Genomic DNA, 20,011 nt, shown 5'->3' with positions numbered 1-20,011 from the left:
CAGCAGTAGAAATGAGCTCCAAATATATCTGTAGATGCTTCCTTTGCGCGATTCCTTTATAATGTTCCTTTCAACTTTAAGTACCGTCTCGTGGGTTTCAAAAGGTCTTTTTTTTATGTCAAACTTCACCTTGATACCAACATTCCGTCTCATGGCTGCCATTGGGTAGGTATTTCATGTACAGGGACATATATTTTATCAAAGCTACCATACTCATGACCCTGGGCTCGAGATGGAAATTTGTCACGCATCACCGTTTGCATGCTCAGCTGTTCCCAAAGGATTCCCGTTAGGCAATGCAATGCGTGTTTACACGACGAATGCGGAATTTGGACTACTTTGACGCTATGTCAGACTTTCGATTTCAGCATTAACAGAATTGTGATCTAAAGTAATTATGGCAGCTCCACAAGGACAGAATTATGGTGTGAATCAAGGACAGTATCCCCCAAATTACTATCCTCCACAACAACCCGGCTACTACCCTCCACAAGCACCACCTCAAGGCCAGTACGCTCCTCAAGCTTACTATCAGGTTTGGAAAATGTTAAATATACTTAGTTTTAATCCATCAGTGGAGGCTGCCTTTTTTTTTTTTTGACGTTACCATTTTCTCTGTTAAGAGTCATTAAGTCATTGAATTGTTGTGACCGCCTGCACTGAGTATTTGTTTGTTACAAAAAATGTACGTTGAAAAGAACGATTGACCTTCCATTGTACCTTCGATTCGGTGGTACGTCCAAAAATCGGCCCAAAACCAAAAAACTTCCAAGTATGATTATTAATTAAGTGATCGGGTATACTCAAATGTTATGTCAGTCCATAAAACTCACATTATCGCTCGAAACGTCAGCTTTTTAACTCTTTACGGTGGCCAATTTACAATATTTCAACCTAGTTGATATCGCCAAATTACCTTTTTCAGATCACTGGATTTCACTAATGAAGGAGTCAGTTAACAAAAAAATTATTTTTTGGCAGAGCTACGACATAAGATCTAGCGTGTTCCTCTGGTGCTTGTGTATGTTTCGACCAAAGCGGGGGTAACGCTTGCCGAAAGGAGTCTACTTGGTCGAAGGGGTCCATTTTAAGTTTTTCTTCTCACAAATTTTATGATCGTATGAATAACTGCAGGTTGTTTTTTGTTCATTTTAGAAAACCAGCTACGTTAGTTGTTTCATTGCTAATGTACATGTAACAACTATGAACTTTCTTGATGTGACTCTCTTGTAGCCTGGATATGGTGCACCAGGGACCCAAACATTAACAGTGATCCAACAGCCTGTTGGACTTCCCCAGCCCATAGTTCTTAAACAGTTCCCTGTAACAATGCGCTGTCCACATTGTGGAGCAACCATTTCTACCCAGCTTGATCACCGTGTTGGAAACACAACATTTTTGTACTGTTGTATACTGTCTTGTTTTGGGTAAGTTTTTTTTTTTTCGGTTTTGTAGATAGAGTTCAGAATAAATGAAAACATAGCAAAAGCTAATGAAAACCCTATGTAAATACGTGTAAATGTGCACCGGTATGGGAAGAGGTAAGTGAGAAAGTTGCTTTTGGCTTAAGTTTTACATCACACCTGTCTGGTTGCAAGAGGCAGGTTTTCTTGACTGACAGCATAGCACAGCCTAAATCCACAATTTTCACAAATATGTGAAATTTTTACAGTCAATACTTACATATGAATATTTCATTCACTTTTCTACAACTTGAAAATGTTCTCAGAGAGATTGAAGCATTGTTTTTTTATCACTAGTTTTTATTCTGAATTGTTTATCAAAGAAACTATCTGTAAGAATCATTTTAAAGTTGAGAAAATAGGAAATGCAATAAATTTCATTTGAAAGATCTCTTTTTTTACTCCCAAAACAATAGTTGGTTAAAAGAGAACTTCATCAGGATCGATATCTGAGCATGCAAAAACTTTCAAATCCTTGACCCTTTTTTTAGCTTTCACCCAGTGTTTTCTTTTCTGTCAACCTCATTTTCAGGTGTAGAAGGCCTGTAGATATCTACAGGCCTTCTACACCTGAAAATGAGGTTGACAGAAAAGAAAACACTGATTCAATTAACTATGGTACTGGGAACCCTAAAGTCCATTATGTAAAACCTGTTTTATTTTATTCAGCTTTTTGAAAAACAGTTAAGCAATCATATTGAGCTGTTACATTTGTTCCACTTGTTGACATGTTTTAAGTTCACACTGTGTTCACATCCAAATCTTGGGCAGTCAAATACCCTTTAGCCCCCTTAAGAATTCTTATCTGAATGGCAAATATCCTGGAAACTGGATCTAGCAGGGCTTGACACTAATGGTAGCCAACTAGCCACAGACTAGTAGAAATTCAGTTTTGGCAAGTGGTTTTCCATTTCCACTAGCTAGTTTGGGTAGTAAACAAACTGATATTGTAACATCTAAGTTGTCACCAGTCACTTAGCTAGTTAGTTGAAAAGTTAGTGTCGAGCCCTGGTCTACTTATATAAACTGCAAAGAAAGAAAAAAATGGTCACATAGCAGTTATTTTTAAATGTGGGAAAGGGTCATTCCATTTCATAAACACCTTGTACCAATACACCCAGAGAGTAACTCAAAAACTTTGATTTTAGTGACCACTTAATAGCAAATGCATGCTTAACCCTTTGACCTCTGAGTGATTGGCCTCCAATTTCTTCTAACAGTATCACCTCTGAATTAAATATCAAGGTCATGAGAGTAAAGGAAATGATCACCAACTAAGGAAGCTCTTGACTGTTTCACAAATTCTCCTTGTTCACACCCAAGGAACTGTATAGAGAACAAAGGCTGATAGTTTCTAAAGAAACTGTTTGGGGCTGCGTTGGTAGGGGTAACGAAATAATTTCTACATATCAACAAAGTTGAAGTGGTAAATTGGCCACCATTACAATTATAAAAGCTGACGTTTTGAACATTAGCCCTTCGTCATTCGCTCTGACGAAGGGCTAACGCTCGAAACATCAGCTTTTATAATCGTAACGGTTGCCAATTTACCATTTCAACTATGTTGATATATTGAAATTATATTGTAGAGAGAACAGTATGGAGACTATACATACTGATGTTAGAGTGTAAAGGGTTAATAGCAAATGGCTGCTTAAATGGATGTCACATGAACTGTATGAAATTTACTGTTTTCAGTTGTTGTTGCATTCCATTTTGTACTGATTGTGCCAAGGATGTTGCCCATCAATGTCCCAATTGTCATAAGGAGATAGGTGTTTATAAGCGTCCGATTGCCGAGTCTGGTGGAGGGGGAGGAGGTGGAAACACTGGCTATGACAGAAGCAATGCTCATGGCCCAGCTGATGATTATGTGGGTCCATCTGATGACTAAAGGCAAAAAGAAACAAGAACAAACATGTGTGATGGTTCATCTATTTCACAATCAGTTATTACACCAACATGCACATACTTGCACAGTAGCTTTCAAGGTCAATTGTAAAGATGCACTTACTGGTGTATTTGAAAAAAAAAAAACAGTAACATTACCAATTGAATACATATTAAATGTTTTTTTTTTTTTTTTATAAGTATTAGTGACAAGTTATCAATAGCTTCAATAGAATGCATCATTTAGTTTTCTTTTAACCCAGGGCTTAAAACGACATTCATTCAGCATAAGGTTTTTGCAGTCAACTCCTTGGATGACCAGACATTTCATTCAGTGTTCATGAATTTATTTCTGAGCTAAGTATAGATTTTCATATGGCTATATCACTTTTCCTGCACTGAGTTTGAGGCTGCATCTACAATACAAGTATGGTAGATACCCTTCTGTGCAAAAATAGGTTTGACTCGACAACTTGGCAACTTCCTGATCCTTGAAACCACTGTTTTGATTATGATACAGAAATTAAAGGACAAGTAAGAAATCTGGGATCCTCTAAGTAGAAAAAGGAGGAAGTGAAGAAAAACCTTTTAAAAACTGAGTCAGATGTGATATTTTGAGTAAGAAAGGTGTGTAGAAAGGTGGGAACCTGTGTTTTGATCTTATTTTTTATAGATTAGTATCACCTGAAAATCTATCACATAATTAATTTTTCATTACATCATTATAAATAAGTCTGAGTTGTTAACCTGTGCTACGGCTTGAGTTTTGGCTGGAAGAAAAGTTCAAATTTAGACTTGTTACATATTCTAATTAAACTGGGTAACCTGTGACTTATTGGTCGATTCCTCATGACAGTTGCCAATACTAGATGGGTAGTCTGTGTGTAATTAGGGCTTCTCAAAATTTTTAGATATATTTGTTATTTGCCAGACAGGAGGTCTGTATTGGGGAAAACTGTGCCTGAGGTCTAAGTACCGCCCTAGGCTGCAGGCAGATTTGATACTCAGTACAGGGCGACCTAGGCTGGTGAATAACATTTCTATTTTTCTCTACAGTGTTAATGAAATGCTTCCCAAAAGAACTCAAATTTTTATTTCCACAGGGATAAAAGGTGATTTAAAAAGCTTCCAAGAAAACGTTGAAACATTTTTTATAAGTATCTGTCATGATCTGACACCTGTCAATTAGAGAGTGCATAAGAAAGAAAAATTACCAGTAATTGCAAATGGAATTTGGGCTGCTTGTGAACCCACTTGATGACACATTTGCTAATTCAAATTAATTTGAAACCAACTTTTTGCTGGTAACCAAAGTGATTTGAGAGAGAAAGAGCATAAACAAGTTATTCATCACCTCAATAAAATAATAATAATTAACAACTATTCACCACTAACCACCGACACTGAGGTGAATAGTTGTTTTAGTATATACTAAAACAGTGAGATAATATACACCACCAAGAACTGATTTTAATTCATACATTCCAGCAATGATTCCAACATTTTCCCGCGCGTAACGATCCAACGCGGCTCGGATCGCGGTAAGTGATTTTTTGTTGTAAAACCTGCCGTCTCCTTTTTTCCCTGACAGATAAAATTTCTGAAGACATTTGTTTAGCTCTGGTGGCGACATTTCTTCAAATGGTGTTGCAAACTCTTTTTGTATTTGAAACCATTCTGTAAAATAATACCATTTAACTTTGATTTTCAAGTGAACAAGTGAGGTTATGCAAGATTAATTTGCATTTGTAAACAAAACCTTTTTCATTGGTTTTTATCGATAAACTCCCGGTTACCATTACCTTTAAACACGGCCAAACCAAATTTAGTCGCTTTCTGTGTTTTCAGGGACTGCTTCATCGTTATTTGAGTGATTTCTTCGCTTGTCACAGATGCAAACCGGCACGCCATTTTTTCCTGAGTTGCTCGGAGGTAAATAGCAAAGGATATTCGGAGTTTGACTAGCCAATCAGAGCACGCCTTTAATGCTATGCACTGTTTTAGTATATACTCATACACTTTATTTAGAGATGGTGGCACGGAATAGTTGAAATAACTAAAAAACTCGCCCTCTATTTAAAAAATTTTAACAATGTATGTTGAATTCTAACATAACTATCAATAAAAACTGGGAATATCTATCTAATAAGGAGTTTGAGGTCATGACCAATTTCTTCACTTAAAATACTGCCCTGCCGGCAAAACAAAACTGATGTATTTATGAAAAATGGCAATGTAGGTAGGGATATTCTCGGCAACCATGAAAGCGTTACAGTTTTGGTCACAGTAAAGGTGAAGAGTCTGATCCTACCAATGCATTGGCCAACATGTCAGCTGACAATCAACAGACTGTCAGTCAACTGTCAGCCAACATGTTGGCCACCGGTTATCTTTCTAACACACAAGATGCATCAGTGGTGTGTCAGTCGACACATAGGCCAACAAGTCAGTAGGATTGGATTCTTTACCTTTGTCACTAATGGTTAATATGTGCATAACATCAATGAGTCATCACTCACTCATGGATTTCTTCATGATGTTAATGATTTCAATTACCATTATTTTAATAGCTGCAACTAGAAAAAAAGTACATCAGTCTCAAAAAAAAAAAATTAACAGGAATAAATCTACATATTATTGAGGAGCTGAACACCTTTCATGCTCATTTTATATTTAATCCAGTATATGTAAGCATTTGGTCAAAATAATTAAGACCAAATTCTTTGGTCTTATTTCTGATGATCCCCTTTGTAAAATAATTTAAAGTGAATTTAGCAGAAAATGAATTAAAGGTGCATTGAAAGAGATATTGTCAGGAAATATATGTATGTCCTATTCTCTCTACAATGGACTACAAACTTTGTGTTATTTCCACTGTTAAACTGTTACTTGCTGACACTGAGGACTGACACTCTAGTGTGATCTCTTACTCAAGGTGTTGTTGTGCCTATTCCACAATTTGGTCTATCACATATCTTCTACAGCAATTACCTGTGTAGTGCTAACTTACATTACAATATTCTTGCAAACTGCACATGTTGTTCCACAAAGTTGTTTCCAGTAAGCGTCTATTTATCACTTTTCATTTAACATCAATTCAACTGGGGCAAATATTGCACAGACATCAAGCAAATGTGTGCAAATACAGCCTTTTAAAAACACTTTACATGGCCTCTTAAGGTCCTTTCCATAAACAACTACTTTGATGCATTTCATAAAATTTGCTTCTGTTGGCTTATTCCAATTCCAAGTTAGTGTGTAAAGCAATTTAGGTCACAAAGCTGTCACCAGATGGAAGATTGCCATCAGGGCGGAGCTGGTTTAAACACCCTATGTGTCCTGGCTTGGGACATTTGGTGAAGACACCTGATTTGTAGCGCATTCCCCCACTCTTCATCCCTATGTAATACCAATGCTCTACATGACGATAAATATTGGGTCCATATCGATTACGTGAAGAAAGTCCCGGATTGCGCATGGCAGTAACCCACTGAACAGCAAACATCACTTTAGTTGGCTGCTGACCATTAGCTACAAGCATCTCAGACTCAAGCTTAGGTCTTCCATAAAAGTCAACACCCCAGCCATTTCTATAGATTACAAAAATTCCTGACGTCTTACGCCCATCTGTGCAGCATTCAGTTCCTTTTCTATCTTCAAATTTATAGCCTGCTGCCTCAAATCTTGGACGGAGCTTTTGAATTGCTGTGTAGTTCTCAGAAAGAAACTGGATGTCAGCATCACGCTCCCATGGCAAAACCTTTTTTAATTTAACAGCCCCTAAAACAGAAGCAAACTAATTAGTATGAGATGATGTACCAAATATTTTGTCAATTTTATTCAACCACCATGATGGTGATAGTCATGACCATAATAATGGTCTCCTTCAATTTATTGCATAATGTTGGTTTCACATAAATTTTTTTTTTTAGCTTGATGATTAATATTACTCAACAGCCTTAAAATAATAGCTACTCAAACCTGAGGAAATTTTCTGTCTTTCCAACTTAAAGATATTTCTTCACTCCACATAGAATTATAGAATGTATAGGACCGATAAAGTCCAAAACTATCCTCTGAAATTGTTCATTCTGTTGTGAACACAAACCTGTTTGAATCCAAAAGGGGGCAACAGGCTCCATTTGAGCTACACCTCCCTCATACAAAATAGGCACAAGAGTACATTACCTAATTGAGATCCCTCCATAACTTCACAATAAATCCCAGCATTTTCGCATTCTTTCATGATAAACTTGACCATATCTGCAAGATTCTCCAAGTCACAAGGAGGAACAGCGAGTCCTGTGGCTGATATACCACAGGAAGATTTATTATCATGTGCATGCCCACCTCTTCGGCATCCATACCAACGCACTCGCCCATTAGATTCCACCCATTTCTTCACATCCCATTTTTGAGTGAGGTGGACACATTTTTCATCAGGAACTTCCTGCTCATAAGTGTCAAACATGACATCAGGACAGCTGGCAACAACTTTCTCTGGATGTTTGAGTTTTAATCGCCAGAATAAGTCTTGAAAGGCACCAAAATGTAGTCTGGAAAACAAGAAATAGTAGTTGAAATAATGAGTTTGTCAAACCAGTTTAACAGTTTTCCTTAACAGTTCAAGAAATGGCAGAGGGTGGAGACAAAGGTCAAATACTCAGTGAAAACTTTTTGTAAGCCTTTTTTTAACACATATTTCTTAAAATTTTCATGCATTATATGACTAAACCGATGCCATTTTCCTAGACTTGATTTCCGCCACACTCAAGTCTAGTCTGATTGGTTATAACCAACAAAAGAAATCTCACACATCCAGCCATCTCTTCAGGGAGCCACTGTTTGGGAACTGGAGCCAGTACTGGTAATCAAGCCTACATGATCCTCACCATAAATTAATACCCAGTCTCAATAAAAATTTCAGACCTCCATGCCCATTTATTATCACCAAATCCAGTCTGCGTACGAGGTAGACCATCTTAAATATAGACACCTAAAACCTTTTTGACTGGCTTCCATCTCTGAACAAAACAACCAAAGAGCTCAAGAAACACCCTTTCTCACTGAAAACTGTTCTCCTTTGCTCTTCTCTCAACTGAACTTTAACATAGTGCCTTTTAGTTAATACTTACTTTTCATCAATTCCAAGATCCTGGAGTTTCTTGGTTTTTGCCATGAATGGACCAAGCAGTACATCACATTCTAAACAATCATTAAATGAGTGGTAATAACCATCTGCAAAATATGCAGTCCAATTTCTGAATTGCACTTGACGACAGCTATTGTCCCACTCCCCCCGCTGATTTTTATGGCTTCCTCCAATAATGATGGTATCCTTGTTTTCACTCAGTACCCGAACAAGGTGTTCAAGATTAACATCATCAGTGAAGTACGTGATATCTGGGGCAAAGAGCACATAGGGTGTGGTCACCTTCTTGAGTAACTTGGACCATGTTTCTCCATGTGTAAGGTCATCAAATGCCATGAACATTAGATGATTTAATCTTGTTTTTTTCAGCCTCTTTGCCTTTAACGTTTTGTTTGATGCAAATATTACAGGAACTCTTGGATAATATGTGGCGATTCCTTCAAACACTTTTCTCAAGTTTTCAGGTGATAGTTCCTTAGGTGATGTGACAATCATAGTCACAAGCTCATAAATTGGAACATAGTCTGTGCAGTCCTCTCCCTCAAAACCTTTCCTATAAAATGGAGAGCCATAAGAAGAATCATTTCCCATAAATTTCTCAGGACAAACCTCTCTCTTAGTAACATATGTTTCCGAGGGGGAATTGCTGGAAACTTTGTCCTCTTGCACTGATTGTCCATCCACTGATTTTATCAGTTGCTTTACGAGCTGAATATTTTGTTCAATTTTGTAGAATTGCAATGGTAAATGCATCAAGCTGCGTTGTGTCTCAGAAAGGTCTACTGCTAGGCGTCTTAAATTGTTTGCCAGTGCTTGTGAATGACTTCTGGTGGTAATGCGAAGATTGGATGACATAAACGTTATTATTATTAGGGTTATGATGGCAAGTACCATGTAGAAAAGCTGCATTTGTCTCATGGTGCTGGTAGTTAAAATGTTGATGCAGAAGTCTGTTATATTTTTGACTGTTTAGTGGCTTGTAGCACATTCATCTTCAACTTCTGTAGGAAAAAATATAAAATTACGCACTTAATTGTCAGGAAATCTCAAAAGTACAGGGTAGGAAGGATTTTCTTTTGTTACTTCTAGTACAATTCATGCATGCTTTGAATGACTCAATCTGCTCTTGAAAGTAATCTAAATTTATTATATGTTATGTTAAAACCTGCCATGAGAAGCCATTAGAGACTAGCTGGCTCCCCTTGCTTACCTGCTCAGTTTGTCCACAGCACACTCCTTCACACTCTTTACTAATTTCTTACTTCGTACAAGGCCCTAGTTGACATCTGTGAAAATTGAGCACATTTTTCTGATATTGGCATTTTGGCTTGCATTGGTACTTACATTAATTATGGAATTTAATAACTTTGTACTTTCATGCATATGCATTTATGTGGACAGAAACTGTAAAAAGAAAGTTACAGTAGAGTTTAGATACTCTTTTATTTGTATTTGCCTTATTTGTAGTTTTATCAGCTGTCATATTGTAATATTTTCAAATGACAGCAACCATACACAGACTCTCGTTCACTAAAAAAACCCTTCATCAAGCTTAAATTGCTAAATTTAAATGTACCCTAAACAATTCTTTGAGACTCACCGCACAGACTGATAAAATTCAACAATAATCAAAATGTTTGTGAGGTGACCCATTATATTTCAAGGTCCACTCCACCCTACTACTGTTGAGATGTCATAAAATGTTCCTTAACGTTGGGCTTGTGTTATGATAAGTGGGTTGTAAGTCACGTGATCTCATGGATCACGTGCATTGTAAAATTACTAAATAAAGAAGCAAAAGAAAAGTTGAACTCATAACAGTTTGAATTTTTAACATTTGAGAAACAAAAATTCACTGAAAGTGTGATTATAAATCAAGCATTAAATTCTTATTAGGGGCAACAAAAGTTCCTTTGAAAATTTTAATTAATTAATTGTCAAATCTGTATTCCTGATAGAAAAATTATTGCTATAATACCTCTTCTATTGTAAACCAGTTCACAATTGAATTGAATACGATTACAGAGGCAAACAGAGTCAAATTTTTGCATGCACATAATTAACAAGTAATTGTGTGAATTTGGGATGCCAGTACATCAGAACTCGTAAGGTTTTCAAATACTTCAAATTTGATCAGCTTTAGATAAATCAAGGCTTCGTCAGACTGATTTATTCCTAGAAATCATGCAATTACCTGTTTAAAACGAGTACTGAAGCCAATTTTCTATTTTGATGTCATGTCGTGTTGGGAAAAATGGTTTTTAAATGAGTACGAAATGAGTTTGGTGGACTCGACATTGCCCCTATTGCATTGATTATGGCAAAATCAACTTTCCCAGCTGCAGTCTTGGCCACTTTGAGTAAAGTAACCCATCTTAGTGCGAGCACTGCCCTATGGCGTTCAAACTCGATGGATCGCATGCACGTGCGCAGAAAAAGAAAACAGTGGGCGCCCAATTCTATAATTCGGCTTGGATAAAACATAGCTAAAATGTCTAATATCTTTGGTCAAGCAGTATATCAGTATTTAAGGGTAAATACACAATATGTAAAGAGCGAACGCAAGCTGAAGAATTGCTATGATGTATGTTTCCACATCATACCTCATTTAGTAACTGCAGAAAACCCAGTCTCATTCCGTGTCATAACTTCGTAACGACCCAAAATTAATATGAGTGCTTTCGATTGTTACAATAATTTTATGTCATCAATAGCTCTTTATTTCATAACCTACGTGACACTTGATTGTGACACAATGACCGCATGATTCTTCAGTGAGTGTATTGAGATCCTCACGTCATTCTCTAGACGTGCTTGATCACGACAACCTAAAATAAAGCTTTGCTATGTCTCATCAAGAACCGTTTCCTACGTATCCCGATAGTAGACAAACAGCACGTGTTACATCGATATTGATCATTTCCTCACTTATAAGGTTGAAAAATAGATCTAGCCTTTGTGCACCCGCTCCCACACTTCAATAAGGATGGGCTGATACCGTTACCAAGTATTCGATACCGGGTGTTACGAAAACGAATACCCTTGAAAACTAAGACCTATACAGGGGTGTGGACAAAACCTGGCCTAGGCCATGGCCTACCCTATGGCCTACCCTATGGCCTACCGGTGGTCAGATTTTTAAAAGGATAGCATTGCTGGAAACCTTTCAACGTTTTCCTGAGTACTGTCTTACCAACGACTTTCTTCTGCTGTTTTGGCGGCCACATTCCGATCAAAATTTCTTAACCTTCTGATAGAATAAGGAAATCGAGGAACAGAAGCCGGTTAAACGCAAATTTTGGGCAAACATCATCATATCAGCTCTCCTTTCAAATTAATGCAATGCTGGCCCTTTCTTTGGAAAAGCAAGTAAAGTTTGCGAAATGTTTACAACGGCGATGCGCGCGTGTCCGGGGATGCTCGTTGCAAATTCAATACTCTGCAGCACTTGAGGGCACTTAAAAAATTGGCCTGGCACGTAATGTTTGCGTTTTCCTACCTGGATATGTATGCTCTCCAATATAACGCCGTTCATTACATTTTTACACCGGCACTCCACTATATGTTATCAACTGACAGCTTGCATCATAAAGCCGCTGTCACAGTGATATGTGTACCCCCGTGATATGTGTATCCCCGCACACATATCACTAGTGATATGTGTACCCCTGGTAGGGATACACAAAACACTGAAGCTTTGCACCCGGGCCTCTTAGAGCTTCAAAGAAAACATGGTGGCTACGAGGAACAAATTTTGTGGTTTTATATTTTAAAGTTTCCGATCCAAAATATAAACGGAAGAAGATCACAATGCAACTGAATAACAAGGTAAGAGGTGTTTTTATATTTCCAAAACCTTTAAAATAGTTACATGGATTTCAGTCGTTTCGCCAGCATTTAATTTAAGTACCAACGATTAGTTCGCTCGAGCCACTGCTCGAAACTAGCGTTTGTCCTGTCGTTTGCGACAACTTAAAAGTGTGTTTGCGCAATAAGTTGTTTTGGTGGATTAAAGGTCTAGAACTTTACCGCGTTTGGAAACTATTTCGTGTTCACGTTCCGTAGTTCACATCAATCACTCACTATACATCAAAACCATTTGAATTCATTTTTAAACGGGGCTTCTATGTTGTTGATATTGTTTTTTTTTTTTGTTTGTTTTTGTTTTGAAATCTGTACGGCCCTGGACAACCAAGTCCTTATCATGGTAACCGAAGTCTTGCTTTTCCAGTGTTTGCCAGTATGGACAGCCTGGATATTTTTCTGCACTGTTTTTGTTGTGTCTAATAAGTGCTCATAAAAACAACAGGCCAACTAATTTGAACTACATGCGAAAGATCAGGTAATTTTATTGATAAGTCAACATGGCTGCATAGATTATGAAAATGATTGTTAACTGATAATATTAATCTACTAGTAAAGTGATATCCACTGCATGGTAAGCGATATCTACTTGCAATGTTTCAGTGTTCCTCAAATGTATATGTACTATCCAAAATAAATATTTCAGAGCAAACTTTTGTTCTACTTTATAAATGTCACATATTCTTGTAAAATAGCAGTAAAACTACAAAAAAACTTAACATTGTTTCAAAGCCTAATAATGCTGATTAATTTGTGAACAAGCCACCTGTAAATCAATGGGCAAACTCTAAAACTGGGTTTGTTACAGAAGTGAAACCTATCAGACAATGCAAAAAAATATCAACAAACTCCAAGAAGGGAAGTACCCGCTGGAAAAAGGCATTTATGGATAGGCTTGTTAACAATGACTAACAAATGGTGATTTTTTTTCTTTTTCAAATTGTGATACTTTTTAATGATTTATTCCATGGTATTGATTTCATCTGTAAACCTCTTGTATTTTATGTAGTTGACAATTAGCACAATGGCTTCATTGAATTACCATTGCCAAAATCATTTACTTTTCCTTTTTCTTGTACTAGTATTTTAGCCCGAGTTGACATTGAAGTGTTTTGGCCTGACATTTTGTTGAGTGGTGAGACTTTTTCAGTTTTAAGAGGTAGGGGGTTTAATAGTTTTCAGGGGGGTCATGCCAGAACAGTTGGTTTGAAAGTGGAGCCAACCAAATAAAAATGGTCAGTTTGGAGAGGAAGGGGTTTAACCCAAATAACTACTCTTAAGTATCACACAATTATGGTAACAAGGGGTGGGGGCAGGGAAAAATTTTGATGAAAAGGGGAAGTCATCACATATTATAGTGACTATCTACCACCCCACCACATAAAAATTGACAGTCCCTAATCTTTTCAATAACCATTTGCCTTAAAAACTAGATGTCTGTATCTAAGCAATTTGGCAGTTATTGCACTTCCATTGAAACCTTTTATACTTGAAAACTTTGTCAGGAATTTTTTGGCAAGCTTGATGGAACCACTTCTTGCAATTGGTGCATTCTGCCATCTGGTCTTTGGTTGGATTGTATGGGAGGCGGCAGTCACAGTACACTGGCATGGCAACAGTCTCTTCATAACCAACGCTTGATTTTTCCTCAAAGGGGAATATGCCAATGTATCCATTTTTAAGGGAATCTAAGAGATGTGCCCTTATTGCCCGCCTGTTGAACTTAAGTGATGTGGGGTCCATATTATGGCAGAGTGCTGTGGCAAACGCAATCACAAAAACTCCACAGTCTGTCCCATTTGTTTGCTGGTCAACAGGAGGGACACAAATTTCAATGACATTGCTGTCTTGGTTGAAAAGAAGGGCACCAATCTGCTCTCTGGTGAATGGCGCAATTCCACTATAAAGACTGTCATAGAGTTTCACTTGGTTGTTGTGGCTGCATCCAATATTACTGACACAAACCCAGTGATTACCACCAGTGTGTAGCACTTGAATGAAGCTGTTCCGCATCACTGGAAACTGTTCTGCCTTCCCAATTGTTGGAGACAGCAGCCCCTCGATATAAGGAAATTGGCGATGCAACAGTTCTTGGGCCATTTGTATTTGATGGTCTGTAAGCATTGCATTTTTGCCAATTATGTCTACATCTTCTTGATTCAGTTTAAATGTAGGCCTTTGCATTTTAGCAATAGATGCTTCGTCCATCCTAGCCTGTTTCAAAAACTTAACTTCGTCTTCAGCTTCTTCGGCTCCTTGCATTTTTCTTTTCGGGGCCTTTGTCTTTTTCAAGAACTTTCCTTTACTTCTGTGTTGTATTTTTTGCAGGAATGCATCTGCTTCATACTTTCCACCACTTTCTAGGAGATCCTCAGCCTGGTTGTGTGTAATTTGTAATTGCTGATAACATAGGGTAATTAGAGCCTCTGGTAAAAGTACCTCCATTAAGTACTTTTGACTGACCTTTGGGAAGTGCTTTGCTATTAGAGTTACCATGTGATATGTTTGATTTTCCTCAAAGTCCCCAAATGGCACATTGAACTTGAGATCTACCCTTTCGATCATCTCTTTATCTTTGTCTGATAAAATTCTTCCATGGAAAATTTCATGTCGCCAGCTTTCCTTGGTGCTTCTGAAAGGTGATCTTTGATTACTTTGTCAAAGCAGGAAGCAATGTCCCTCTTTGAAATGTTCTGTATTTTTTTGTTTGGTTCAAAGGGCTGGTATTTTGCCGGCTGCTGAGCCCCTGGCAGATTAGGTGGTTTTGGCTGCCTGGAAGGTGCTTGCTGATTAAGTGATGTTTGCTGTTTGGAAGGTGCTTGCTGATTAAATGATGTTTGTTGTTTGGAAGGTGCTGGCTGATTAAGTGATGTTTGCTGTTTGGAAGGTGCTAGCTGATCAAGTGATGTTTGCTGTTTGGAAGGTGCTAGCTGATTAAGTGATGTTTGCTGTTTGGAAGGTGCTGGCTGATTAAGTGATGTTGGCTGGCTGGAAGGTGCTAGCTGATTAGGTGATTTTTGCAGTTTTAAAGGTGCTGGCTGATGAGGTGATGTTTGCTGTTTGGAAGGTGCTAGCTGATTAAGTGATTTTTGCTGGTTTAAAGGTGCTGGCTGATGAGGTGATGTTTGCCGTTTGGAAGGTACTAGCTGATTAGGTGATTTTTGCTGGTTTAAAGGTGCTGGCTGATGAGGTGATGTTTGCTGTTTGGAAGGTGCTAGCTGATTAGGTGATGTTGGCTGGCTGGAAGGTGCTAGCTGATTAGGTGATGTTGGCTGGCTGGAAGGTGTTAGCTGATTAGGTGATGTTGGCTGGCTGGAAGGTGTAGGTTGATTTGGTTGTGTTGGCTGGCTGGAAGGTGCTGGCTGGTGATGTTCTTTTGGCTGCTTGGAAGGTGCTTGAAGTTTGGGGCACTTTGATCGCGGCATTGGTGTTGGCTGATTGGGTGGTACTTTTGGTTGGGGAACCTTTGTCCGTGGCATTGGTGTTGGCTGATTGGGTGGTACTTTTGGTTGGGGTACCTTTGTCCGTGGCATTGGTGTGGGCCGGTGGTGTGGTGCTGGCTGTTGGTGTGGTGTAGGCTGCTTGGATGGTGCTTGTTGGGATGACATTAACTGCTGTATTGTGGCCGTTTTGGTTGGCGATAGCTGCTGGGATTGTTTTGGCTGCTGCAATGGTGTTGCAGGCTGCATAGATGGTACTGGCTGCTGCGATGGCACCTGTTGTTGATGTTGGGGTGCTGTCGCTGAATGCTGAGAAGAACAGTGAGGATGCTGCAATGGTGGTTGTGCTGTCTGCTGAGCTGTGGATTGAACCCTGTACGCTTTGAGGTCTTTCATGTTCACTATCCTTCTTAGTTTCTCGCCACTTTTTCCACGTAACCTGCAGGTTCCCTTTTGTAAGTCAACCTCTTCTATGGTGTATGGGCCAGTCCACTGGTCTTCCATTTTGTGCCCCTTTTTTGTCTTTTGGAGCATATTGCGGCGTAGAACAGCATCACCCTTCTTCAGTGTGCAGTCGAAGCCTCCTTTTCTTTTTAAGAACTGCTTTTTTTGCTTTTCTTGTGCAGCTTCTATGTTTCCCTGCACTCTTGGGAAAAGTGCATCTCTTGTGGCTGTCATTTGTTGCACATGCTCCTGGAGGACATCCTCTGAGTTTAATTCCCTTGCCAGTTTTTCAATTTCGCTGGGGTCGTTATCGACGTGCTTTACATACTTTTGGACTTCAAGAGGCAAACGTGGATGCCTACCATACATTAAATAGAATGGGCTGAACTTGGTGGTGTTTGATCTGTTGGTGTTAATTGCAAAAAGAGCACCATCCGTGTACTCGTCCCAATCCCGATCGTGGTCATCCGCAATCTTCCTAAGGGTACTAAACAAAAGTGACAAGTGCAGTAAATGGCTTGAACCCAGGGGTAACATGTGAAAGTGGAGGCTAATCGTCCGGGTGAGTGTGGTCCTGAGAAGGACTGTTGTCGGTGGCAGTGACTGACGTTTCGACAATCTGTGCGGAAGTCATCATCAGAGTCAAGTGAATGATTGTTGTCGGTAGAATGTTCTTATTCCAGTTCGTGGAAAATGATTGGCACCAACCATTTTACACGAACTGGAATAAGAACATTAGGTAGGTAAGAACATTAGATGATGTATTACCTCCTCTTGTAATTCAGATAATATGTAATATTTAACATCTTTGCATTCGCTTCAGTCCGTAGTTTTAACACTGGAATCCCAAGCACATTACCGAATGGAAATAAACTTTGAAAGCACTAGCTTAGCTGAATGATATTTTAGGTAGCATGTCATGCCCTCTTTCATGTCCCTGATAGGAGTTAAGAGTTATTTTTAGACAGAAAATGATTGCAACGCTCACTTCTTTATTGACTGGTTTGATCTCTCATCTAGGCCATTAGACTCCGGATGATATGCTGACGCGATCCTCTGGTGGACACCAAATGTTGTCATGAAGCGCTCGCACACCTGCAACAGAGACAATGCAGCAACGTCATGCAAGCCGCTACACAGATGTCTGTCAAAGGTTTCCGTTGTATAAAACGCTGACCTACCTGGTTAACGAATTCTCTACCCTGGTCTGAAATGATGTGAGCTGGGGCTCCATGGCGACAATATGCTTTGTAAAGGCCCTTTGCTACGCTTACGGCACTCTTGTCTGGCAGAGGAATTGCCTCTACATACTTGCTAAAGTAATCCGTCATTGTCAGAAGATAGCGATTTCCTTGGGCAGAAACCTTGCCGGCATCTATTAAATCAATACCGACTAGGTACCAAACTTTAGAAACCACCTTCACGGGATGCAGCACGTCGTAACTTTTGCTTTCACTGGTATTACGTTGACACCGGTCACAATTTCGAATCTGTTTGTGTAAGAGAAGGCCACACTTAGAGAAGCATTGAGAGAACATAGAGAAGCCTCAGATTCTTTTATTACAACATCTATTGGAAGTAAAGAAAAGTCATTGTTTTATAAATATTTCACCATTATTGTTGTTAAATGCCTTTTATTATATGGCTGTGTCTCACAAGTACTGGGAACTACCGAATTCACAAATTTGACTGATTATTTCACATGGCTGATCTCGCTGAAAGAATCATGCTCTTTACTTGAGCCCGCTTTTTGCAAAACCGCGACTTTTCAGGCCTCTTTTTTTAAATAGAAATGTAAAACCTTGGAATTTTATCTGCAATCTAGCTTCTTATGACAAGTTGTCTCGTTTTAAGTTCGTTTAAAATTTTTTTACTAGTCACTTATTTAACTATACTTAGTAGAACTATGATTTAACTTTGCTGGTCACCACTTATTATATTGACATGCCCTGCAAATGCTACCTCTGAGGTGCCATCGTTCTTAATTTTATTGATCTAATTAGTTATTGAGTTGATCTATCGCGATACATTAAATTTTATAGTTCCTTTTAGATGTTTGATTACATTTCAGGGTTGCACTTTGCATGGGTTACTTCTCCCGTTCGTCGATCTTATTATTTTTATTTAAATTTTATAGTTCCTTTTAGATTTATAATTACATTTCAGGGTTGCACTTTGCATGGGTTACTTCTCCCGTTCGCCGATCTTATTATTTTTATTTACTCTTATCAACTTTACATTGCAAATATCTACATAGTAAGACCAATAAACTTGACAGACTGATTTGAGTAAGTGCCAGCTTTAAAAAATCCAAAATAGTAATTGCCACTGAAACGCTAGTGTTAAGATGCATGAATTGTGACAGACCGTGATGGTATCAAATGTTACGCAACACCAATGCCTCTACGTGTATACATTTTATTAAACTCACCAATTCAACAGTATCCTTGTAGTAAGAGGGCCAGTAGTAGCGCTCCTTAATTTTTTGAATGGTGTTGTCCCGCCCGGCGTGGCCCGCAAAAGGTGAAGAGTGACACTCATCGAAAACCCTTGCCTTTTCCTCCTCTTGAATGACCATGCGGTTAAAGGTTAATCCATCGTTACCACGGTCGACGTAGAAAAGCGAGCCTGATTGTACATCAAACGTGAACTGTTTCGAAAGTCTCCGTAACACTCCTTTTTCACGCTTGCTTGCGCCCTCTGGATACTCTTTATCTCTCAAATAATGAACCAGATTTGAATATTTTGTGGCATCCATCTTAATAATTCTCGTAAGATGCGAATTTCCCGCGAAAGAAAGGTCATAAATAGAAGTATACAAGGTCCAACTTCCTAATTTGGGCATTGTTTAATAGAGGAATTTCCGGTGGGTAGAAGCGTTGCGTGAGAACAGTTAAATCAACGTAGCATCTACGCCTAATGGAATAATTTGTTGTATTTAAGAAAGGGTTCCTGGTTCTATAAATATGCGCCCATGGGTGCGGAATTGATATATTGATTAGAAATTGTTTTTGGTGAAGTGTCTAGCCAAACAAAAGCGCTTACAGGCCAGGGATACCAATTTTACTGCGATCAACGTTCACTGATATGTGTATCCCAACATATCACAAACGTTTGCTTCCCACTGTGCCTATGAGTGCGATTTTGAAATATTTTATTGATTAGAAATTGCACTGGGCTAGAGAGGCCAGGATACACATATCACTACAATCACCGTCCAGTGATATATATCAATAAACATCAGGGGATACACGTATCACAGAAAGCGATCGCAGTGATGTTAGATCACACTTCTATTAATTTTGACTCAATAATACACTACAAGCCAGACTTAGCTAGTATTTTGCTGGACAGATAAAAGCGCTTGCTTTAGTAAGGGGATACACATACTGACTACGATTGCCGTGATATGTGTATCCAAAGTGTATCCACAAGATATAATGGGGATACACATATCACTGAACGGCGATCGCAGTGATATGTCTATCCCCCGAGTAACTCGCTGTTGTCTGTCAATTTGGAATCAATATATAAGCTTAGCTAGTAATTTGCTGGACAGACAAAAGCGCTTGCTTTACCAAGGGATACACATATTGACTGCGATTGCCGCGATATGCGTATCCACATTGTATCCCCAAGATGTATTGGGGATACACATAACACTGAACGGCGATAGCAGTGCGTAGTCACTAAAACATGGAACGACCTACAACCACCTAAAACCACCTAAAACCATCTACAACCATCTACAACCACCT

The 20,011-nt window shown here is 38.7% G+C and overlaps 2 protein-coding genes, 1 long non-coding RNA gene and 1 pseudogene across 7 annotated transcripts; 2 read left to right on the top strand and 2 right to left on the bottom strand.

The window, feature by feature from the left end:
• Positions 1 to 272: 272 nt before the first annotated feature.
• On the top strand, positions 273 to 4,184 carry LOC111322139 (lipopolysaccharide-induced tumor necrosis factor-alpha factor homolog). Its single transcript, XM_022925195.2, has 3 exons — positions 273 to 535; positions 1,234 to 1,427; positions 3,162 to 4,184. The coding sequence occupies exons 1-3, from the start codon at positions 398 to 400 to the stop codon at positions 3,355 to 3,357; spliced, it is 528 nt and encodes a 175-aa protein (XP_022780930.1). The 5' UTR covers positions 273 to 397; the 3' UTR covers positions 3,358 to 4,184.
• Positions 3,485 to 12,102, bottom strand: LOC111322170 (uncharacterized). Of its 4 annotated transcripts, none has more exons than XM_022925226.2 (5): positions 12,005 to 12,102; positions 9,716 to 9,791; positions 8,489 to 9,506; positions 7,542 to 7,909; positions 3,485 to 7,133 (listed from the first exon to the last, which is right to left on the bottom strand). In XM_022925226.2, exons 3-5 carry the CDS (start codon positions 9,421 to 9,423, stop codon positions 6,622 to 6,624), a joined length of 1,815 nt encoding a protein of 604 aa, XP_022780961.2. In that variant the 5' UTR covers positions 9,424 to 9,506; positions 9,716 to 9,791; positions 12,005 to 12,102; the 3' UTR covers positions 3,485 to 6,621. The 4 variants fall into 4 exon arrangements, with proteins under 4 accessions (XP_022780961.2, XP_022780962.2, XP_022780963.2 ...); XM_022925227.2 differs by lacking the exon at positions 12,005 to 12,102 and adding an exon at positions 11,109 to 11,211; XM_022925228.2 differs by lacking the exon at positions 9,716 to 9,791.
• Positions 12,103 to 12,181: 79 nt separating this feature from the next.
• Positions 12,182 to 18,304, top strand: LOC148717646 (uncharacterized). Its single transcript, XR_015994858.1, has 2 exons — positions 12,182 to 12,333; positions 17,274 to 18,304. It is a non-coding gene; the product is annotated as an uncharacterized LOC148717646 (long non-coding RNA).
• Positions 12,831 to 17,362, bottom strand: LOC148717647 (uncharacterized; annotated as a pseudogene). Its single transcript, XR_015994857.1, has 2 exons — positions 17,242 to 17,362; positions 12,831 to 16,740 (listed from the first exon to the last, which is right to left on the bottom strand). The product of XR_015994857.1 is annotated as an uncharacterized LOC148717647 (transcript).
• Positions 18,305 to 20,011: the final 1,707 nt, after the last annotated feature.

This window comes from Stylophora pistillata, chromosome 13 (assembly GCF_964205215.1).
Source record: "Stylophora pistillata chromosome 13, jaStyPist1.2, whole genome shotgun sequence".
Lineage (NCBI taxonomy): Eukaryota > Metazoa > Cnidaria > Anthozoa > Scleractinia > Pocilloporidae > Stylophora > Stylophora pistillata.
This window is presented reverse-complemented; position numbering and strand designations above follow the sequence as displayed.

Coding starts and splice junctions, on each gene's coding strand:
- LOC111322139 (XM_022925195.2), top strand. CDS start 398: ATGGCAGCTCCACAAGGACAGAATTATGGTGTGAATCAAGGACAGTAT. Junction 536..1,233: donor CTCCTCAAGCTTACTATCAG/GTTTGGAAAATG, acceptor ACTCTCTTGTAG/CCTGGATATGGTGCACCAGG. Junction 1,428..3,161: donor TGTATACTGTCTTGTTTTGG/GTAAGTTTTTTT, acceptor TACTGTTTTCAG/TTGTTGTTGCATTCCATTTT.
- LOC111322170 (XM_022925226.2), bottom strand. CDS start 9,423: ATGAGACAAATGCAGCTTTTCTACATGGTACTTGCCATCATAACCCTA. Junction 7,910..8,488: donor GATCTTGGAATTGATGAAAA/GTAAGTATTAAC, acceptor CTTGTTTTCCAG/ACTACATTTTGGTGCCTTTC. Junction 7,134..7,541: donor TATGGAGGGATCTCAATTAG/GTAATGTACTCT, acceptor CTTCTGTTTTAG/GGGCTGTTAAATTAAAAAAG.